Source organism: Nicotiana tomentosiformis, chromosome 8, assembly GCF_000390325.3.
Source record: "Nicotiana tomentosiformis chromosome 8, ASM39032v3, whole genome shotgun sequence".
In the NCBI taxonomy this organism is placed as follows: Eukaryota; Viridiplantae; Streptophyta; class Magnoliopsida; order Solanales; family Solanaceae; genus Nicotiana; species Nicotiana tomentosiformis.
In genome coordinates, this window is record NC_090819.1 from 141968743 (window position 1) to 141993480 (window position 24738).

A 24738-nucleotide genomic window follows, 5' to 3' on the forward strand; every position below is an offset into this window, starting at 1 on the left:
ATATATTAGTTACTATTTTTATTAGGTTATCAATTACTAATATTTATCATAAATGTTATTATAATTATTCAATTACAATATTCTGATTGTATAAATATCTTTTAAACAACCCGTGCATAAAAGTTAAACTTTTAAATCAAATGCTACGGCCAACTCCACCATAGTCCCCATTTATTTGGAATTGACCCACATAACAAATATACATCAACAACGACGTCTATTTAGCCAAAAAAAACAAAAAAAACGACTAAAGTCTATTTTCCAGATGAAGTGCCGTGAATCAAGAGCCGAACCATTTTCCTTTTCTTGGTTGTGACATTTCAACCAACTCAGCTTAAATATTGAACTAATCATTTGACCCCTACACCTTTTTGTTCAATTATTCCACAACCAAATACATAACCATTTTCATGTTCCTTAGGATTTGTCGAGGAAACACTATAAACCCAAAAATAACCTACCAAATTTTTCCCCTACTATGCCAACAAATATTTCTTCCAATTAAAGTTGTGATTACTTATACTTGAGTCTTAAGTTGTGTACATGGACAATAGAAAAAAAAATCACATAATCATATGATTTTTACTTTGATTATATGAAATTATCTAGCAAACGAGATTATTACCTATGATGCTAGCAATAAGAGTAGACTAGGTAGTAAGTAGTAACTAAACACCGAATCCATAACAATAATATGATTATTAAGAGAGCAATAACTTGTTTTGCTCATATTAACTTCTTATTATGCAGCAATTCCTGCTGGATTACACAATACATAATATTAATATTAGTTTCCACACAAAAAGTGTTCCTCCAGATCATATGTTTTGCATATATTTATATACAGTAGATAATTTCTTTTTTCTGCTCTGCAAACTCTTCAGTATACTAGAAGCAAACTCCTCTATATATCCTTCTCTTTCACTCTTATTTTTCACCTTTTTTATGGCATGTCCATTCTCTCTGCTGAAATGCAAGAACTATACATTCATTTAGTTCTTGTTCTCTTCAAAAATGTCCAGAAGAGAGAGAGCCTGCAAAAAACAAATCAAAGTGTTCATATTAAACAAATATTTCATTTACATTTACGTAGAACAATCGATCAATATTTAGGATTTAATCTTGTTAACAAGATGATAATCACCTCTGGAACATTCAACTCGAGACGGAATTTAGGGCCATCGTAGTGGTGAAGAATTGGCCTGAACGAATCCTCTTCAAGTGGTTCGCAGACTTTCCTTGTCACAACACGAACCTGTAAGCAAGAAATAGTAAGTCGAGATCCCCAGAAACGAATAACCACAAACAACTGAATCATTCGCATGTAGATTGATTTCGATTCATCTTCAAGTTGAGACAGATACACATTGTATAACTTTAAACAACTCTAGTAAACATTTTCATAATCGAGAAATCCCCAGCGGCTACTGGTGCTCAGTTTGTAACTTGGTGAAAAATGAACTCGTTCCTCCACCCTTCTCAACTTAAATACCAAACCTTTTTTTGTAGCGCTATACAAACTCGTGGTGTTTGCCCAACCCCCACTATGCGTCTAGACCAAAGCCCTGTGGCTCAACTATAGTATGCATCCAATTTTAAATTGTTCTTCAAGTTGAACCAAACATAGACTACATAACTTTAATATGGTAAATCGAAACAAAGATGGTAGGCGAAGTGTAACAATTAACATTTTATGACAGTCCAATATCCAAAACAAATTATGTGCGGAAGGTAATATCATTCAGTAACTTCCACTTACCTGAGCAGGAAAGCGAGATTCACCAGGGTTCTTCTTGTCCTCCCAGGCCGACGGATCAATATTCGACCCACCAAAGCTTGCAGCCTGTAGTGGTTTATGTATTAGTTCGACGAAACAAAAAAGAGAATAATGAGATAGTGCTACAAAATTCATCCATTTTTCTTCAACCATGTAATACAAATAGAAATACAAACCTCAAAAACTCCGTGAAGCTGATGGGTCGAGTAGTTGTAGAGGAACAGAGGCAACCCGGGGGTTATTTGTCGAACTGAGTCCCTGTAACGAGGCGGCAACCCTGAAATATAATTGGAGGAGTAGATATTAGACAATAGCACCAATCTGAATGGAACTGATAGTGTAAATTCCACTGATCAATAAATAAACTAGCCTCAAATTCTAAACTGGTCAGAGTCAATTATAGAATCGTATGTATTAATTAGAAGCAAGTTTAAATGGAGCTAATAATAGTGTAGATTTCGCTGATCAATTAATAAATTAGCCTCAATTCTAAACTGTTTGGAGTCAATTAAAGAACCCTTATTAAACAAAAACACACATCTAATTGGGATTAACAGCGTCAATTCCACTGGTTAATGAATAAATTATACTCAATTCGAAGCTAGTTAGAGTCGTTTAAAGTTTACTCTGTATTAAACAGAATCAAATCTTAAGGAGCTAACAGTGTAAAATTCTCCGATCAATTAATAAAATATGCCTTAATCCCAATTTTCTGTTTGGTTATATTAATCTTTTGTATTAATTCTGCTGTATTCAGATCCACTTCTTCCCAAACCAATACTAGCAATTTAAAGAACCCCTAAATTACCATCAGATCATCCTATTCCTTTTAAAATCCCAGTTATTTTTATCCATAGACTGAGATTAGGAACTTCATAAGCATCTCCAATTAAGCTAATATAAATACTCCATTTCCCTATGTCCAATAATCAAACTAAAATTACAATTCATAGCCGTAAAGATTCAAACTTTAACACTATCAACCTATTTCTAGAAAATAAAGGAGAATATATCTAGACTAGAATAACTTAATCTCTCAATTCTCAAAAAAAAATATTTAGCAATTGCCTCTTATCATCCCTTTTAAATCAGGCAAAAGATCCATCCAAAATAACTTAATACCACCAATTGGTAAATTAAAACAAAAAAACTTAACTAAAATTACAATTCATAGCTGCAAAGATTCAATCTTGGACACCATCAACAAATTTCTAGATAATAAAGGGGGAAAAAATTTAGACTAAAGTTGCTTAGTCTACTAATTCTTCAACAAAATATTTAACAATTGCCTACTATCATACCTATTAAATCAGGCAATAGATCCATTCAAAATAACTTAATTCCACCTATTGACAAACAAATTCTAACTACAAAAAACAACATCAAACACAGTAAAATACAATTCAAGAAGGAAAAAAAGGAAATAATAAAAAAATAAAAATGAACATAAAAACTTACCAAAGAGCTCCCTTTTGAGATTTTCAGCCATAGTATCATTGTTGCAAACAAATATATATCCACCAACAGTTTCATTTCTTGGCAAAGATTCAGCTGGTGGCAAAGTCTTAAACCTTTTATCAACACCATTCTGTTTCTCACCATTAACATCTTTGTTATTACTCTCTTTATTATTACTCTTATTATTCTTCTTCACACTTTTATTATTCCCATATCCAAACTCATCTTCAACACCACCTTTTCCAAATTTCTTGTTTAATACACCCTTTGTATTCACAGCAATATTGTTAATACCTTTACTATAGTTAAAGTTCAAAGCTTGGTTAGAATAAATCCCTTTATTGAATCCACCATTTAAGCCAAAATCAAGAACCCCTTTTCCGGAAACTCCACTTCCGGCGCCGGCAACCGCCGATGGGTCGGCGATTTTCCAACCGTCGTTGCTAAAAAGATTGTAATTTGACTTGTTGGAGTTATTACTAGCAGTTGAAGAATTGTTGTTGATGTCACCACCTACTCTTATATCAAAATTTCTTCTTTCTTCAGGCCTTTTGGAAACATAGTTATTGCTCCAAATTGAATCGCTTAAACTGAGATTTGCTAAGTTGTTGTTTTGTAAACGGAGCTGATCACTGAACTGCCAGAAAGATGATTGATTGTTGTTCTCCATTTCGTATAAAGATTCAAGCTTTTTGCCTTTTCTTGAATACCCAAATGAAGAATTTGTGTAAAGATTGTGTCTTTGGTTGTGAAAGAGTTAGGAGTTTTACTTACAGCAGAGAACTGGTGCTTTTGAGAGGAGAAAATGGAAAAGGTGGGTGCGTTTATATTGGAATTAAAAGGTATAATGGGGTTGAGGAAATTTCCAAGAAAATGAGGTTGGTGGGGTGGGTGTGGAAGTGGGTGGTGAGGCGTTTGGGGGGGGGGGAGAATTGCGTGTGAGATTGTCAAAGGAGAGTGTGGAAAAGTAAACAGTGGAAAAAGGAAAAGGCATAGAAATTTGATGGAATCCAAAGAAGAGTGAAGTACTACGTACTAGTAGTAAATTAGTCCAGGGTTTTTTAATTTGTTTTGATTTCCTACGCGGTGTTTGGTATATATGTCGGGCCGATTAAATTCTGATTGATATCAATAAGTCTGTGATAAAGTGTTTCTAACAAACACAATTTCAAATCAAGCAACTCAAACTCAAGATATCTAATTAATAATAAAGGTGTACTCGTCACGGCACAACAACTTTGTCGTTAGTCAAAGATTTATATTATACATGGAATGCCAATTTTTTCTACATTTCACATGTTACATAGTAGGTCGATTACTATTTTTATTAAATATTCAATTGAAGTACTATATTGTGAAATTCATTTGAAATTATTTATATAGATATACTAATATAGTCTATTTGGTCAAATTTTAAAGAAGCCAAAACCAAAAAGTGCTTATTTTCTTAAAAGAAATATTTATTTAGAAGAGTTAAAATATTTGATCAAACTTTTAGGTAGAAATAAATAAGTGCTTTTAAATAGCACTAGATTTTTTTTTATAAGTTGATAAAAGTACTATTCAAATTGATTAATTAATCTCAAACTATTATTTTTTCGAATTATTTTTTTGAAAAGTAATTTTACAAAAATACAGTTTTGAAAATAAATAAATTTTCGAAGGTCGGAGTGGGATAAACAGACAAATATTGTACACACCAATATATAAATAGACTCGCTAATTAATTAATACTACTTAATAGATAATTAATTATATTTTGGGGAACTTTTAGGTGGGCGAATGAGAGAGTGGTGACGGCAACGAAAAAAACAAAAAAAGGAAACACGCGGTTTAGAAAATGGCTAGAAAGTGACAAGAAGTTGGAGTTTTATTTTTTGGGTTGTTTAATCAAGAAGAAAAAAGAAATGATAAATTAATTACTTAGATATATTGAGCTTAAACTTTTGTTTTTGAAAAATATAACTTCAAGGTATTCTGTTAGTTTGTCTCCTTCAGACTCCCTATTCACTTCCATTAGTTTTTATGTAACAAAAATTAACATTATTCGTCTGTGTTCTATTTTTATTTATTTATTTATTCTATTATCTAATACATAATGACATCTCCAATCATCTCCCATAATGAATTTTTCCTTCCTAGAAATTTTACCAAACATTATCCTCTTTGCTTTTACTTTTTTTACAATTTTTGTTTTGTTTTGCAATTTAAAGTACTAATTTGATCAAGGGGAGTTACAATTTTACAAATAGGTAGTCGATAAAGTCATTATTTATTTTCAATTAATAATTAAATAACCAAGAATGGCTTGAAAATATTCAGTTCATTTACTGATTTGAAAAGTAAAAGCGTCATGAAATACTCTCACATTGAAAGCCTTTCCCATTTCATGATATCTAAAAAAATATTTTACAAAATATTATTTACATTAAACTCGATTAATTTTTAAATAATGATATGAGCTGAGTTTAATGAAAAAAATATGAATTCATATCATCAATCCTAACTTGTTGGGAGAAGTGTAGTTATTATAATTATTGCAGTTAGAATTAATTCTTAAATGGACGTATTTTATATACGTGTAAAGATTTTAACATTATTATTGTGCCTTAACATGTTGTATTAAATTAATTATCATATTTTATAAGTTGCAAATCCAATGTTATCATGTTTTGTTGTCTTAGGTAACTATAGTAAATAATTATCTCGGTGGCGGAGCCATCTTACAAGATGATACTCATTTGCGGAAAAAATACACTATATAAATAGCTAATTTTTTATATATATAAATATATTATATATTGACTCCCTTTAATTTTTTAATATGTTTACTTTTATATATTTTGATATTTTTCGGTGAAATTTCGCTTGACCATTAGTTTAAGGGATAAGGATAATGTGATAAATTAGGGGAGCGTTAGCCACGGGAAAGTAGATTTTCTAGAAGGTAATACAAATTCCTTTAATCTAGTTAAGTAGCTTCCAATTCAATGTAACAAAAAGCCAAAAAAGTGATGTTTGAACTTTGAATAAGATTGTGTTCACATGAGGAATTTAAGGGGGTTTCTTTTTAGGTTTTTGTTTTTTGTTTTTTATTGCTTAGTTGCTAAGGTAAGACTCGTATTTGTGAGGTATGACTTGGAATTTACACGTGTTATTATGTGCTGTCACATGTGTACAGTGAGGATGATGTGTTCGATCCAATCATGGTTCCACAATTTAGTTGCCTTTGTTTAAAAAATAAATGACATAATTTTCAACCAAATGTCGTCGAAATAAAGTTTTTAGTTCTCGAAATAATTACAAATTTAATGTTACAATGAAATTTTGCAAAAACAAATTTTGTAAAGAACTTTTCTAATAAAGTTTTTAACCAAACATCATTGCAAACATTTCATTTTCTGCGAAAAAACTGAAAGTCAAATCTTGGGATACTAAGTCCAAAATTCTCAGTATATAATATTGGGAAACTACCGGTTATGTCTATTTATAAGTAACTTATTACAAAAATTGATCAATTTATAAAATATTATTAATGCCAAATATTATTAATATTAGCCAATTAGCTATTTATATGTAAAAAAAAGTCTTTTTTTTAATTTATTTTTTAGTGTGTTATTAGAATAGATTTGGTACATCTTAAGGAGTTTGAATCTCAGTTTTGGATTGATTTGGTGGAGTTTTGATTTGGTATATCATTTGTGTATCGCATATGTATCATATTTGTATCAAATGTTTATCACATGTATATCCATGTGTATTTGTGTATGAGATACATGCGTGATACATGTTTGATACATGTGTTGCACAAGAATTTTTTGAACTCGATTTTAACTACGAATTTTGATACCAAATTAGTCCAAAATAGTGTTTTAAAAGGAATTGTTGGGCGTACGCCTCTTGAAAAAGGAATTGCTGGGCGTATGCCTCACTACAAAAATGCGTCTCAGACGCCCGGGTGCACGCCCCGAATTGCTGAGTGTACATCCCGAATTGCTGGGCGTAATTGCTGGGCGTGCGCCTCTTGACTCGATTTTAAAAGGAATTGATGGGCGTACGCCTCTTGTATATTGACTCATCTATATGTTTTCAATGAATTTCAACTATACCCATTGAAATATATATATATATATATATATATATATATTTTGCTTAGATTTTTGGAATCTTATATATATATATATTCTTATTTCATCACCTTATTTGCCATCTCATTCATAAAAAAAAATTTCCCTCTTACATCTAGTGTTGCTAATCACGCTTAAAAATATGGAAGGATATCTTTGCGTGTGATTATTGAAGAGAATGAACCTTATTTATTTGAGTTTTTAATTTTTATATGTGTTTGACTAGTTTTCGCAAGTACATGATTAATGGTATGAGGTTGAAAAGCCGGGACTAGTTCATCGCTTCAACACCAAGGACCATGTGTTTTTGTTTTTTCAAAACATTTCTACCGGTGCTGTTATCTGTATTGTTAGCCCGATTAAATTTCATTTTGCACATAAAAGTCTTATATCGGAGGGTATCAGGGTAAAGTGCTCATCCTCAACTCAAGGCTCAAATATGACACCTCTAATTAAAAATAAAAAAGTAATTATGGATATTTCTAGTAGTAAATATGGATAAATTATTAACATATTTTCTTTTACTAGTATATCCACATAATATGAAATCCAAAACATTCTAAACGTTGTATTTAAATCGTATTTACTAACCTCAACGTATTTTGGTTAATCTTTCGATCTTTGTAAGACTGATAACTACTAATACTAGTAATTATAGTTAAAAATATTGAGAGAAAACACAGAAAGAAGAACTAGTCTCAAATTATTAATCTCATTTAATAAGTCATAAATAGAACATGGCATATCTTACAAAATCTTTGGGGTGACTGTTTCAAATCTTTATTATATTACCGAGTCAAACTAAAATAGTCAATGCCTTACAAACTAATCTAATCAAATATTCAATCTAATTGAAGAGAAACTTAACACGTTATGCGTCTTTGTTGTCTTAATTCGGATTGGGTTGCGCACACTTCAATAATATCACTAAATATCGACATATAATAAGCAAGTTCTTTTATTTATTGATAATATCTTCCGTTTGATCGAAGCAAAATTAAAAATACTTATTTGTAACATAGCACCAACATAAATATTAAATAATTTTATCAATAAATACTGTTGTTTATCCGAAAAATCAGATGGAGTTAAATTTGTACGTAATTCTAAGGGTATGTGATATAATTTGATACAAATCGTAAAGAGAAATAGAAATATCCAATCTTGACTATAAGAACGAAAGATAAAAACTGTTGAAAAGAGGAAATAAATGAAGTAAGAGAGCTCAAAGGATTGATCTTTCAATATAAGGAATAATCTTTTGTTACAATGTGTGAATGTGTTTTTCACATAAACAACAATCATCCCCTTTATAGTGGAGGGATCCTACTTTAGATATAATAAAAAATACATAGTGGAGAACCCATGAGGAACTAGCATTTCCCTAATTCCTACCGGGATTCCCTCTCCTAGTGTGGTTGCAACGACTCTTTTCTGTGAGCTCGATATTGACTCGAGCTCTCAATCTTGACTCGAGCTCGATTCTGACTCGGAGTCTGGTATTCATTCGGGGTCGGTGTCGGTCGGTCTATGCATCTTAGGCTCGATAATTTCGTCTCGCCCCATAGTTTGATTTGGATACGAGCTCGATAATGATACCGAGCTTGTCATTGATCGATCCTAGAACTCGAAGCTTGATGATCTGACTTCGGACCTCGACCTGGTATTACGAAGCCGCCCTCCGATCAAAGTATTATTATACCGATCAGTCCATACGACGGACTAATCGATTTTGACCGTATACAGATAGTCCTCACGTTTCTCGGAAAGAATATAACGAGAAACGATATGATTGCCCAACGGTACGATTAGAAATATATTGACGTGATCGAATCCGATCGTGATGTACACGATGGCTATCCCATCGGTTCAGTTTACCGAGGTATTTAATGTGTGTCAGACGGTGGTCGGTCATTACAAATATTGGACCGCCACTGCTGAACCTATAAATATCCCCTTCTTTCACCATTAATCACTTTTACATCTTCTAATCTCAAAATTTCCTAAGCATTTTCTCATACTTACTGAATTAAGTGCGAAATTTTCCTTCTGTGGTTTTTACTGCAAAATCTTTCTTTGAAACACCACATCTTCTTTCTTTCTTTCTTCTAAATTCAAAAAACGGTGAAAACATCAAAAACCGTCCCTCAAAAAGAAGAGGCTTCTTCACAACCCGTCGCCTATAAAACACTGGTGGAGCCACGACCTGAGGAGTTTGTTCCCGCACATGTATTCTCACCTCCGATTTTAAGATCGATAAGGGCTCGTTGGTTCCCGGGCGGTATGAGCCGGTATCGAGGTATTTGTGCTCGATAACCAAAAAGCAACTTGTTCAGTTAAAGACAGATTGCAACTGGGATAACAAGGAAGTGGTAATTCCGGCTCCCGATGAAGATATTACCACCCACGTAGAAGGGTTCCTTAGTATGTATACTTACACTTTTACGTTAGGACCTCTCGACCCTGTTATCATCGATTTTTATCGTCAATACCGAATAACTCTAGGTCAGATTCATCTTTCCTTTTGGCGGATCTGTATCCCGATCCGTTTCTTTGCAAACAAGATCAAGGGGACGTCTTTCACTCTCGATCATCTTATTAGATTGTATAGTCCCCGCCTCTTTCGAGGTGGATTAATAAAACCTTAACGCCAGGCTACCAAGGTACTGTTCTCGAGCATAGATGAGGACAAGGATCGAGGTTGGATGAACAGGTTCGTTCGAGTGAAGACTCCGGACCTGATCCCAGCCGAAAAGATGACATTCCCCGAAGAATGGAATATGAAGCGTAAGTGTAATTCTGCTGCTTATTCCCTATCGCCCTGTCTCTTTGTTTCTTTCTTGCTGATATCTCTTTTATTATGCAGCAGTTCCTTGGATGCTCGGTGCCGTTCCCGATCTTAAGAGCTAGGTACGGGCCCTGGCTTCGACCTCTACATACGCCGAACGTTCGTGGCAGGATTTGGCAAAGGGCCGATGGGAGGCCAAAAATCATGGTAAGCCTATTTCTCATGTTTTGAGAGTTCGAACAAAATATTTTTCACATATTCAACCAATTTTCTTGTGTGCAGGCCTGGGCAGAGATGCAGTTTTGAGGCCCCTGCCCGGCGAGGAAGAAGCCTCGAACCCGGTTTCTAAACCGGCGGAGGGAAATAAGAGAAAAATGGCATCTACTTCCAAAAATCCAAAACCGAAGGCAAGGTCGACTCGTAAGTCGAGGAACAATACCATCCCTTTGACCTTAGAATCGGTTTAGTGTCTAAGGTTGAATATGAGGAAGAGGAAGATGACGGGTCCGTACTGGTGGCCCGATCGAGGAAGACCACCGACGTTCCACATGCAACTGGATCGATGGTGGTTTATAAGGCTCCGCCTCGAACTGAGGATATATCGGAGAAAGATTCGGGCAGAGTCCCCGAGTCGTTGGAGAACGAAGATGCTTCCCATCGAAGCTAACAAATGGGGGATATATCTGAAGTGGCTCTCCCAGAATCTCTTCGAACCGAAGAGAATGCCCCAAGTGACTCACTTGGGGCAATAGCAATTGAAGATTCGCCCACCTTCCCTGCTTTTTCTGAAGGGGCGATTCGGGAATCCCAAGCTTTGGGGGCCCTCGAACTAGACAAGCCTCATGAGGTCGAGGATGCTTCCGGCACTAGTGATGCATCGGATCTTTTTCACGGAGTGCTGCAGGCTTTGAATCAAGTAAGCCTTAAATTATTTTGTTGGTATTATCTCTTATGTCTGTTTTTCTTTTCTTACTTTGTTTCTTCTTTCTTTGTAGGCTGTGGTAGCTCATCGAGAAGCATGTTCTCGATCCCGAGCTGAGCTGTGTCGATACGAGGCCGATCTCCAACGGGTCACGGAGGAGAGAAAGGCCCTTAAACTCCTCTTATGGCAAAGGGGAAAAGAAATCAAGGACCTCCGAGCTGATTTGGCCAAAGCTCACTAAGATCAAACCGATCTGTCCGAGCAGGTAATGACACTATTAAAAGCCTATGGACTCGATACTGGAACATGGCTAATCTTTCGGTCTCACAGCTGCAGCAGAAGCTTGAGATGATCGGGAAGCTCCGTGAGGAAGTCGATGTGATAAAGGCGGAGTCCTTGAAATGGAAAGGAAATATGGACCACTTTGCTGCAGAGAAAGAGGCTGCTCGAGCCCAATTATCATCGGCTGAAAATCAACTTCAGAGTTTGAAGGAGAAAAGCTTGGTTCAAGCAAGGAAAACAGAGGAGCTCGAGGCTCGGTTGGCTTCTGAACTTGCCAAGGCTGAAAAGACAAATGCCGATGCAGACGCATTCGTGGCTGTTTATCAGGCCGATGCTGAGGCCGCTCAGTCGCATGCGAGAGAAGTAGCTGAGAGCACTCGTACTCGAGCACATTGAATTGCCGAATTTGCCAAATGCCAATCTCGGAGGAAAACCCTCGAGGAGATCCATGCTCGAGGCTTCGATCTTACTGAAGAGAAAATAAAGGCAAAAAAGCTTGAAGTCGATGCTAGGGCCTTGGCCTCCAATGTTGATGATGACGATGATGGGAGCAAGAGCGGGTCTTAGAGTAGAGAGGAGCCCGATGGAAAAAATGACTGCTCCCATAGATAATTAGGGTTTTTCTTATTTTGATCTTTTCATGTAAGGTCGTGATCGGACGTTTTGTAAACATATATATAAAGGTCTTTTTATTTCCCAACTTGTCTCTGTTTTCTTTTCTGCCTAGTGAAGATTTTGTTTTACTTGTGTCTTATGAAAATGTTCATAAGTTTGAGGATTTAGTTGAGTGAGTGTTTGCTCGAACTTTTAGTAAAGTAGCCCTTAGGCTTAATAGTCGAGTGAGTGATTGCTCGAACATGAAGTATTATAGCTCTTAGGCTCAATAGTTGAGTGAGTGATTGCTCGAACTCGAACTATTACAGCCCGTAGGCTTAATGGTCGAGTGAGTGACTGCTTGAACTCGAAGTAAGATAGCCCTTAGGCTTAATAGTCGAGTGAGTGATTGCTCGAACTCGAAGTAAGATAGCCCTTAGGCTTAATGGTCGAGTGAGTGATTGCTTGAACTCGAACTCGAAGTATTGCAGCCTGTATGCTTTATGGTCGAGTGAGTGATTGCTCGCACTCGCAGTAAGATAGCCCTTAGGCTTAATAGTCGAGTGAGTGATTGCTTGAACTCGAACTCGAAGTATTGCAGCCTGTAGGCTTTATGGTCGAGTGAGTGATAGCTCAAACTCGAAGTAAGATAGCCCTTAGGCTTAATAGTCGAGTGAGTGATTGCTTGAACTCGAACTCGAAGTATAGCAGCCTGTAGGCTTTATGGTCAAGTGAGTGATTGCTCAAATGCGAAGTAAGATAGCCCTTAGGATTAATAGTCGAGTGAGTGATTGCTTGAACTCGAACTCGAAGTATTGCAGCCCATAGGCTTTATGGTCGAGTGAGTGATTGCTCCAACTCGAAGTAAGATAGCCCTTAGGCTTAGTAGTCGAGTGAGTGATTGATTGAACTCGAAGTAAGATAGACCTTAGGCTTAGTAGTCGAGTGAGTGATTACTCGAACTTGAAGTAAGATAGCCATTAGGCTTAATAGTACAGTGAGTGATTGCTTGAACTCAAACTCGAACTCGAAGTATTGCAGCCCCTAGGCTTTATGGTCGAGTGAGTGATTGCTCGAACTCGATAGTGGTTGGCCTTTAAGCCTGTTTGAATCATGAAGTAGAACGAACTTTTCAAAGTATGAGATATCGGTAAAGAATGAGTTTTTCCTTTACAAGTCATTATACATGTGTTCGTATTTTGCATCAGGCTCAAGCAAACATATGCGGGCATGGTTAGTTTTGCATTTGGCCTTTACATTTTTCTCTATTGAGACCCTGTCTGACATGAATTTGATATGAAATAACTTTCTTGTATTGAACTTGATTTATTTGATGGTAAAGCCCCCCAGTATTCGAGGTTGACTGTAAGGAGGCCTTGGATACTATTGAATTGTCCTTAGGTAGCACATAGTTATTGCCTCATTAAAAAACCCGTCGAAAAAACTCAGTTGGGATAAAAACCGATCTAAGGGAAAAAAGAGTGTAACGCGTACTTTAAAACCTAAGGTCTCGATGTCTTTGGTCGAACTCCTGCAATGTGTTAGCGTCGAACATATATAGACGAAAGGAGGGAGAAAATCATACCTTAACAATAATATCGTTTGAGAAGTGATATGTTCCAGTTGTTTGGTAATGGTTTATCATCCATCATTCCGAGTTTATAAGACCCTTTTTCCGACTATATTGAGGACTTGATAGGGTCCTTCCCAATTCGGACCGAGATTTCCTTCAGTAGGATCTCTAGTGTTGATGGTGACCTTCCTTAGGACTAAGTTTCCTACCCTGAAGTGAAGGAGGTTGGTTCTTCTATTGTAGTACATTTCGATTCGTTGCTTTTTTGCAGCTATTCGAACAAGTGTCGCTTCTAGTTTTTCATCCAATAATTCGAGGCTAGTATTCATAGCCTCGTGGTTCGATTCCTCCGATGTATGTCGAAACCTTGGGTTGGGTTCTCCGACTGGAATTAAGGCCTCAGAGCCATACACTAAGGAAAATGGAGTTGCCTCCGCACTGGACTTCGATGTTGTTCGATATGCCCAAAGGACCTCAGACAGAATTTCTCTCCATTTCCCTTTAGCTTCGTTCAACATTTTCTTCAAGTTTTGAATGATAGTTTTGTTCGTCGATTCGGCCTGTCCGTTCCCACTAGGATGGTACTGTGTTGACAATATCATTTTTATTTTATAGTCTTCGAGAAATTTTGTTACTTTACTGCCGATAAATTTCTTACCATTGTCGCATGCTATTTCTGTGGGTATCCCAAATCGACACATGATGTGATCCCAGATGAAGTCTATAACCTCTTTTTTTCTCACTTTCTCGAATTCCTGTGCTTCTACCCATTTAGAGAAATAGTCATCCATAAATAAAATGAACTTAGCTTTACCTGGGGCCTATGGTAGGGGGCCGACGATATCCATCCCCCATAGTACTGGATGAAGTTGCTCTCCGGGTTGATGGATCATCAGTGCAAAACTTTGACATTTATCACATTTTCGAACAAACTCTTTAGTGTCTTTTTCCATACTATTCCAGTAGTATCCTGTCCTAATGATTTTGTGAATCAATGATTCGGCGCCGGAGTGGTTTCCATAAGTACCTTCATGGACCTCTCGTAAAACATAATCAATGTCTCCTGGTCCTAAGCATACTGCCAATGGTTCATCGAACATCCTTTTGTATAGTGTTCCATCTTCAGCCAACGTGAATCGAGCAGCTTTGGTTCGTAGGGCCCTTGATTCTTTAGGATTCGATGGGAGTTTTCCGTTCTTCAAGTATTCAATATACTTATTCCTCCAATCCCAGGTTAAGCTTGAGAATTTATCTCGGCATGCCCCTCTTCGATTACGGATCCCGAGATTTGAGCAACAATCCCCGAGTCGATCTCGTCTTTCTTGATCGATGACCCCAAACTTGCGAGTGCATCGGCCTTACTGTTTTGTTCTCGAGGCACATGTTGTAAAGTCCATTCCTTGAAACGGTGCAAAGTTACCTGTAATTTGTCCAAATACCTTTGCATTCTATCTTTTCAAACTTCGAAGGTTTTGTTTATTTGGTTTACCACTAGCAAAGAGTCACATTTGGCCTCAATGACTTCTGCTCCCAAGCTTTTAGCTAGCTCGAGACCTGCAATCATGGCCTCGTACTCTGCCTCATTGTTAGTCAACCTAGAAGTTTTGATAGATTGCCGAATAATGCCACCCGTGGGGGGTTTCAACACGATGCCAAGTCCGGACCCCTTCGCATTCGAAGCACCATCTGTGAAGAGGGTCCAAACCCCCGATGTTGTACCTGATTTTGACAAGAGTTCTTTTTCAACTTTAGGTACGAAGGTTGGTGTGAAATCGGCCATGAAGTCGGCTAAAATTTGAGACTTGATGGCCGTACGAGGTTGATATTCGATATCGTACCCACTGAGTTTGACGTCCCATTTGGCCAATCGGCCCGATAGTTCGGGCTTGTGCAAAATATTACGAAGTGGGTAAGTAGTTAAAACGCATATGGGGTGACATTGAAAGTATGGTCTTAACTTCCTAGAGGCGCTTATCAGTGCAAGTGCCAATTTCTCTAAGTGAGAATATCTAGTTTCTACTTCTCCTAAGGTCCGACTTACATAATAAACAGGAAATTGCGTACCTTGCTCTTCTTGAACTAGGACGCCACTTACCGCGATTTCCGATACCGCCAAGTATAAGTAAAGTTTCTCATCTGCCTTCGGAGTGTGAAGAAGTGGTGAGCTCGACAAGTATCGCTTCAATTGTTCTAATGCCTGTTGACATTCCGGAGTCCAGGCAAAATTGTTATTCTTTTTGAGTAGAGAGAAGAATCTGTGGCTTCGATCCGACAACCTTGAAATGAATCGGCCTAAGGTAGCTATCCGTCTGGTTAGCTTCTGCACTGCTTTCACACTATCTATGATGGTGATGTCTTCGATGGCCTTGATTTTATCGGGGTTGATCTCGATTCCCCGATTCGATACCATGAAGCCAAGGAACTTGCCCGAACCAACCCCAAAAGCACATTTCTAGGGGTTGAGCTTCATGTTGTATTTCCTTAAAATCTCGAACGTCTCCTGCAAATGAGTCAAATGGTCCTCTGCACATAGGGACTTAACTAGCATGTCATCAATATAAACTTCCATTAACTTACCTATTTGTTCTTCGAATATTTTATTCACTAGGCGTTGGTAAGTTGCTCCTGCATTTTTAGCCCGAAGGGCATCACATTATAACAATATGTTCCATATTTGGTGATAAATGAGGTTTTTGCTCGGTCCTCCGGGTTCATTTGAATTTGATTGTATACGGAATAGGCATCGAGAAAAGTAAGGATCTTGTGGACAGCTGTGGCATCGATAATGCGATCGATGTTAGGTAGTGGAAAAGAATCTTTGGGGTACGCCTTATTCAGATTCTTATAATCTACACACATTCTAAGTTTGTTCCCTTTTTTAGGGACTACAACTACATTGGCTAACCATTCGGGATATTTTACTTCCCGAATCGACCCTATTTTGAGAAGTTTAGTTACCTCGTCCTTTACAAATGTGTGCTTTATCTTGGACTGAGGTCTTCTTTTTTGCTTCACCAGTTTGAACCTAGGGTCCAAGCTCAACCGGTGCGTTGTTATCGACGGTGGGATTCGTGCCATGTCTAAATGGGATCAAGCAAAACAATCTATATTATTAATAAGAAATTGAATAAGTTTTTTCCTGAGTTCGGGGGTCAATCTCGTTCCCAGGTATACCTTTTTATCGGGTAGATGCTTAATCAATATAACATGTTCCAATTCCTCGATTGTTGTTTTGGTAGCATCAGAATCTTCGAGGGTGATAAAAGTTCGAGGGGTCAGAAAATCCTCCTCCTCCTCTTCCTCTTCTTCCATTTCCTGCTTCCCTGATTAGGTCGAGACTGGTGGCTGTGATTGCTATTTGACTTCTCATTTACCTTTAATGCTCGATCTTTCCGAGGTTGAGAGCGTTGATATCGGTGTTACCTCATCGACTGCAAATATTTCCTTTGCAGCATGTTGCTCCCCGCATACTATTTTCACACTGTCCGATGAGGGTACTGCTCTCATATTGTGGATCCAAGGCCTTCCATGTAGGGTATTGTACCTCATGTCGCCTTCGATTACGTGGAACTTGGTACTTTGGATGGTCCTAGCCACGTTCACTGGTAGAATAATCTCCTCTTTAGTCATTTCATTGGCCATATTGAAGTTGTTTAAGACCTGAGCTGCGGGCACGACTTGATTTTGCAGACCGAGCTGCTCCACGACCCTCGATCGGATGATGTTCGCAGAGCTACCTGGATCCACTAAAACACGCTTAACTTGAACTTTATTTAATAGGATAGAAATTACTAGAGCGTCGTTGTGGGGCTGAGAAATGCCTTCTACTTCTTCGTTGTCAAATGATAAAGTGCCTTCGGGCACATAATCTCGAGTTCGTTTTACCCCAGTGGTCGGTACCTTATTGCGTTTAAGTACGGGTCCCTGTGGAGTGTCGACCCCACCGATGATCATATGAATGATATGTTGAGGTTCCTCTTGTTCATTTTTTCTATTGGCATCCCTTTTTCTGAAGTGATTCTTGGCTCGATCGCTGAGGAATCTCGAAGGTGGCCCTCATTGAATAGACGGGCTACCTCTTCCCTTAATTATTTGCAATCCTCGGTCTTGTGGCCATGCATACCATGATATTTGCACATTGAATTTGGATTTCTTTTGGAAGGATCGATTTGCATGGGTCTGGGCCACCTAGTGTCTTTGATTCTTCCGATTGCGGATAGAATGCCCGATGCATCGATGCTGAAGTTATATTCCAATAATCGAGGTGCCCATATAGGATCGAAATATTTGTCAAAACCACTCTTGTTCATAAGTCCCCGAGAATTCTGCCCTCGATCACTTCTTCGATTATTCCGGACAGAATTACGTCCCGAACCAATGTTCCTTCGATCTGTAATGTATGGTTGATATCGATCTTTGTTCGACCTTGGCTCTCTGTCGATGTTCCTTTGGTTTTTAATAACCGACATAGTCGACTTGTTTGGATGTACTAATCCGGGATGAGCTCCTAATTAGTCGTCTTCGACCCTGATTTTTGATTGGTATCAATTGTGTATATCTGCCCAAGTTATTGCTGGATACTCGATCAAATTGTGTTTCAACCGACATGATGCTATTCAACTTCGCTCGTTCAACCCTTGGGTGAAAGCTTGAATGGCCCAATCGTCTGTGACCGGTGGCAATTCCATGCGTTCCATTTGAAATCGGGACACGAACTCCCTCAGCATTTCATTATCCCTTTGTTTTTCTTTGAAAAGGTCTGATTTCCTTGTTGCGACTTTTATGGCACCGGCGTGTGCCTTTATAAAATAATATACTAACGTGGCAAATGAGTCGATGGAATTCGGTGGTAGGTTGTGATACCAAATTATTGCTCCCTTCGAGAGGGTCTCTCCGAATTTGTTTAACAACACAGATTCGATTCCATCATCTTCTAAATTGTTACCCTTGATGGCACACGTGTAAGAGGTGACGTGTTCGTTGGGGTCAGTCGTTCCGTTATATTTGGAAATTTCGGGCATACGGAATTTTTTTGGGGATTGGTTTTGGGGCTGCGCTCGAGGGAAAAGGCTTTTGCACGAATTTTTTGGAATCCAACCCTTTTATCATTGGTGGAGCCCCCGGGATCTGATCGACCCTGGAGTTATATGTTTTTACTTTTTTATCGTTGGCTTCGACTTGCTTTGTGAGCTCCTTGAGTATTTTAGCAATTTCGGGAGTAGTCCCCGATTCTTGCTCATTTGACCTCACTATGGTTGGCTCCGTTCTGTGGGCAACTTCTCGAGGTGGACTGGGCTCCGGTATGCTCGGTAGCTGGGTTTGGCTCTGCAACTGAGCTATCGCTACCTGTTGGGCTTGCAACATTTCAAAAATCATACGCAAGCTGACGTCGTTTTCCTCAATGTTATGGGTGTCTCGGGCTGCAGATCGAGTACCACCATGAATGCAATGTTCAGGTTCAGAACGTTGGTTGGCCTCAAGGTCCACATGCGAATTAATGTCTAGTGGTACTTCGACTCGAGCTTCAACGACATCGACAAGCGGCCTTCCGGCCCTGGGCGTCAAGTTGTTGGTTTCATCTTGAAGGCCGACTTCGTTGTCGATAGGTAAAGCTATTAATCGGGGGTTTGTCCTTGCTAATCCGAAGCCAAAGATACTCTCGAAAGACAAGCGTAAAACAGTGTGTGTTGCAGGTTTGTATCAAACAACCACTGTTATCCTCAGCCTCACGGTGGGCGCCAAACTGTTTACCTGAAAAATCAGATATAGTTGAATTTGTACGTAGTTCTAAGAGTATGTGGTATAGCTTGATACAAATCGTAAAGAGAAATAGAAATATCCAATCTTGACTATAAGAACGAAAGATAAAAACTGTTGAAAAGAGGAAATAAATGAAGTAAGAGAGCTCAAAGGATTGATCTTTCAATATAAGAAATAATCTTTTGTTACAATGTGTGAATGTGTTCTTCACAAAAACAACAATCATCTCCTTTATAGTGGAGGGATCCTACTTTAGATATAATAAAAAATACATAGTGGGGAACCCATGAGGAACTAGTTTTTCCCTAATTACTGTGAGGATTCTCTCTCCTAGTGTGGTTGCAATGGCTCTTGTCTGTGAGCTCGATATTGACTCGAGCTCTCGATCTTGACTCAAGCTCGATTCTGACTCGGAATCTGGTATTGATTCGGGGTCGGGGTCGGTCGGTCTATATATCTTAGGCTGGATAATTTCGCCTCGTCACGTAGTTCGATTTGGATACGAACTCGATAATGATACCGACCTTGTCATTGATCGGTCGTAGAACTCAAAACTTGATGACCTGACTTCGGACCTCGACCTGATATTACGAAGCCGCCCTCCGATCAAAGTATTATCATACCGACCAGTCCGTACGACGGACTAATCGGTTTTGACCGTATACAATTGTGGTGATCTATTTTACAGAGCATACATGTCGGTAACCAATTCTATATACGGATAATATCTTTCATTTTGTTCCCGCAAAATTATAAATATTTATGTGCTATCTTCCACTAGTATAAATATTGAATAATTTTATTCACAGATGGTGTGATTCTATTTTGTAGTGACTTTCTTTCGGTCTTGTTTGTGTGAATCGACTGCTTCATTTTCTTTGTTATGAAATTTTCAAATATAATCCTTCTAATTAACTTAAGAATCTTTATCACTTAAATTTTGAGAGAAGTTAGGTATACACTAAAAATAGGCATGAAAAATAGGTAGTTCCACCGCGAAGCATCATAATGAAAATTTTCTCAGTAATTTCAATTTTTTATGATGTCAAAGAAAAAAAAGGAGAGATAATTATAGGTATTAGAATTGTTTGACCTTGTTATTCTACTTTGCCTTGATCTAAAAAGATCTTAAATCACGATTGATTGACTTTTCTCCAAGACCCACTCAAATATATTTTTCTTGAAAAAACAAATCCAAATATAGTTTGCTCCTAGAAACTCATCTTTGTTTAAAGTTGATGATAATATCATTTTTATTTTATATGCATATACTATATATATGTCATAATGTTCGAAATTGATATTACAATATTTGAATACTACTTATATCGGGTTCGAGCACTGAAAATACTTTTTTGTATTGTTAATATTTTACATAACACGAATTCGAATTAGTCAGAGTTCCGGTGCATATAGGACATTGAGCGAAACCCCCCCCCCCCAAAAAAAAAGAACTGGTACATGCCAGTTGGATTGAATCAGATCTATATCACATGCAAACTATATTAATAGGATCATTAGTGAAGTCATGAATTGGTGCCGAAATAACAGTTAGAGAGTATTAACGAGGGCCTCCCTTATTGAAGCTGAAGTTCCTTCCTAACCTGAATGGGTTCAGTCCTTGTCTATAACTAATATAGTTTCTGTATAACTAATATTCCACATCGTTTGGTTTTTGGTATCAACTAAGTTGAATATAACTCATAAGCAGGTGTAACGCTTATACCTAAATTTATGTGTAGTATTTTATATGTGATTATAATACATGTATTGTTCATGTATCAATACATGACTAAGAGTATATAATAAAGAAAAGAAATTCCTTAGATGTGGCATCCTTAGGGCACAACTCATGTATTATTAGTTGATATAAAGGATGAAAAGTGCATGTTTTGAATGTATTTGTGTGTGATTTCTTGTGTGAGTTGCGGAAGTTCACACCGCTTTTGAAGTGAAAATATGCTCATTACGTGTTTCTTATGTGTAGGAACAAACTTGCGCGGAAAAGGATCAAATGGGAGAAAAAATGGTGAAAAAAAGAATTGAAAAGAAAAGTCCCGGACAGCGAAGCGAGGTTCACTTCGCCAGACCGGGACCGGAGCAGAAGAAACCAGAAAAGTCTCAGACAACGAAGCGAGGTTCACTTCGCCAGACCGGCACCGGAGCAGAAAAAAATCAGCTTTTCCAATCCAAATTAGGAGTAGCCAAATTCGCCCCAACTCAACCCTAAACAATATAAATATGAGAGTTAGCCACTTTTTGAAGGAGAGAAGACTTTGGAGAGGTAAGAACATGCTTGGAGCAAGGAGAAGGATTCAACTTCACATTTTTTCCTCTTTCTTCCTAATTTTCCATTATTATGAATTCTAGTCTTGTATTTGTGCAAACAATTATGAGTATCTAAATTCTCGTCTAGGGTTTGATGGAACCTCTTAGAGGATGAATCTTTGTTGCGTTTAATACAAGTTTGCCATTGGATTTTCTTTACTTGTTCAACTACATGATTATTGTGGTTGATTGAAGCCCCCTCAATTGACTGTGCATATTTAGTGTGTATTGTTTGGGAAAGGATACACAGTTAGGTAGTTGTTGACCAACATCAGTAGTGTCAGCTAGCATAGTTCGGAAGAATACATCTAGTAAATTGTTGCATTTGTTGGGAAGAGAATTATGACACCTAAAGTGCTCACGATCGGTAGAGAATATCTAGGCGAATTTATAGGATACATGGCGGGGAGGATTCCGACGAGAGGGAAAATCGTACCGTAGATCTTTCCAATCTTGTCTACAACATTTTCTTTGTTAGTAATAAAATTACAGTTTCTTAATTACTTTACTTTTAGTTAGTAAACAATCAATTCATTATTCAATATTTCTGAAGGTTGATTACTTGAATTCTTGTGAAATTAGTGATTGTGATTAGTAGATTAATTCCCTGTCGGATTCGACACCGAACTTGTAAGCCGGATTATATTTGCAACGACCGCTAGACCTCTTAGGAGGTTGTAGACATATAAAATTTATTGGGTCTAATTCATACAAAATTTGAATTAAATTCAATTGGATTAAATAATTAATTTGGACTTTTACAAATTAAATTAACCCATATTATTATTTTCAAACCCAAGGTCCATTTCATCTTAAGGCCCAGACTCAAGCCATGTGTCAAGTGACATGGCACATCCAATCAAACACAAAGCCAACAAGATGATTCCACGTGTTAAATGATGTGGCAATCCCAGTCCAAAACAGTGACTAATCAAGAGTCGCCAAGTGTCTAAAATGACATGTCTTGGCCAATGACAAGCAAGCTTATCACATAACGTTTATGATAAGTTTGATGACTCACATGAGCCAATCAGAATCAAGCAATAGAGTTCATATATAGCTGGATTGTCCATCCGCTGCCACTATAAATAGAGGGGTTACATAACTCTCTGGGGAATTCAGAGTTGGAGAAGAGCATTCTGTAATTGGTGTGAAGGCATCCACAAACAGAGAGATCAATCATCAAGTGCATAGTTCTTCAACAAATGAGTGATCAACAGAGTTCTTCCCGGAGATCAACCCGTAACGACGAAGTGCTGCTCGACGTTCTTGGCGATTAGATACATCACAAGGAGGTCTGCATCGTCCTGCATTCGAGAAAGATGCTTCTCAAACCCTCGAATCATGAAGAGTTTTAGAGAGGAGAATCAAGGTATATATAGAATTGTACTGACGTTTTCTCAATAAAATCTCTTTTTCTTCATATTATTTTTGTTGCAGTTTATTTTTTGCACTACAAAAATTTGTTGCGAACAAATTTTAGCACGCCCAGTAGGACTCATTCTGCCTGTCATCTCTTCTTCTTGCAAGCAGAAAACTACAAAATTCAGATCTACTGCTACAATGGCCTTCTGCAAGTGTGATGTTTCATGCAAAGATGCTACTACTGCCGTATCCGCTGAGCTCAGTCATGTTGGCCCAATCACTCGAAGCAAGTTCAAGGCTAGTGGCTTGGATGGATCCGAATACTTTGCCTCCTTGGAGATGGCAAAGAAGAGCAGATCTCACATGCCGTCTGCAATCGTAATCTTTGGGGGCAACACCCCATTCTTGCTATTTGACGAACTTTCTCAAACAACCTCCAACCTTGGTAAATTTGAGGATTTGGTGGATTCTCCAGTTTCAACAAAAGCCAACGCCCTAATGACTGACGCAACTAACGTGGATGAAAAGTGTGCCATGATGTAAAAGACTATAGAAGTCTTGAATAAATTTGTTGAAGACAAAGACCTTCAAATCGCTCAACTCATGAACAAATTAGAGGCTTATGCACCTGGAGAGTCGATCCACGTCCCTCTTCGTTCACCTGGATCCACCTCTCAAAAAAAGGCTATTGAGGAATCACTCGCCAAGTTCAACATTAAAGAGGAAAAGCAATCCATTATAACAAACACCATCAGAGCTCAATATGGCGGACCATCGCAAAGTTTATTGTACTACTCTAAGCCGTATACTAAGAAGATTGATTATCTAACCATGACAACCAATTATAAACCACCAAAGTTGCATCAATTTGATGGCAAAGGAAACCCAAGACAACATATTGCCCACTTTGTCGAAACTTGTAGCAATGACTAAACGCATGGTGACCTTTTGGTAAAATAATTTGTCCGTTCGCTGAAAGGGAACGCATTTGATTTATATATTGACTTAGATCCCAGGTCTATTGATATTTGGGAGCAACTTGAGAAGGAATTCCTCAATCGTATTTACAGTACCTGAAGAACTGTAAGCATGATAGAGTTGACTGGTACCAAGCAAAAGAAGGACGAACCCGTGGTGGATTACATCAATCGTTGGAGAGCGTTAAGTTTGGACTGCAAGGATCGCCTTTCAGAAATATCTGCTGTGGAGATGTGCATTCAGGGTATGCACTGGGGCATTTTGTACATCTTACAAAGGATCAAACCGTGAACTTTTGAAGTTGCAACGCGAGCTGACGACATGGAGTTAAGCATCGTAAGTCATGGAAAGGCATCTCCATTTGCTGATCGGAAGGAAATCAAGAAAATTGTTGCATCAAAGAACCAAACCAAAGAATCTATGTTGGTGAAAGCAACTTCTTTGAAAGTCATGACCAAGCAAATGGTGAAAGAGGATAAGACTCCAAGTCAATATCCCAAAGAGGAGAATCGTCGTCCCACCTTGAAGGAATAAAAGGTGAAGGTTTATCCATTTCCAGATTCAGATGTACCCATAATCCTTGATGAATTGTTGGCCAAGAAAGTCATTAATCTCCTTGAATCAAAAAGGCCTGAGAAAATTAGTAAAGTTGGCGATCCGAAATACTGCAAGTTTCATCGCATCATTAGCCACCCTACAGAGAAATGCTTTGTCTTGAAGGAGAAAACCACGGCTCTTGTAAGTGAAGGAAATATCATCATAGACATGGATGAAACAGCAGAAGCA

General features: G+C 37.8%; 1 protein-coding gene across 1 annotated transcript; it reads right to left on the reverse strand.

Moving 5' to 3' along the window:
* Positions 1-695: 695 nt before the first annotated feature.
* On the reverse strand, positions 696-4240 carry LOC104085439 (B2 protein). The gene is made up of 5 exons (XM_009589460.4): positions 3236-4240; positions 1954-2054; positions 1760-1843; positions 1145-1255; positions 696-1034 (listed from the first exon to the last, which is right to left on the reverse strand). Exons 1-5 carry the CDS (start codon positions 3903-3905, stop codon positions 993-995), a joined length of 1008 nt encoding a protein of 335 aa, XP_009587755.1. The 5' UTR covers positions 3906-4240; the 3' UTR covers positions 696-992.
* Positions 4241-24738: the final 20498 nt, after the last annotated feature.

Bases quoted from the DNA above. Each gene is read 5' to 3' on its own strand.
- LOC104085439 (XM_009589460.4), bottom strand. From the start codon at position 3,905: ATGGAGAACAACAATCAATCATCTTTCTGGCAGTTCAGTGATCAGCTC. The intron at 2,055-3,235 runs GTAAGTTTTTAT...ATTATATTTCAG, and splicing joins TCTCAAAAGGGAGCTCTTTG to GGTTGCCGCCTCGTTACAGG. The intron at 1,035-1,144 runs GTGATTATCATC...TGTTTTTTGCAG, and splicing joins TCGAGTTGAATGTTCCAGAG to GCTCTCTCTCTTCTGGACAT.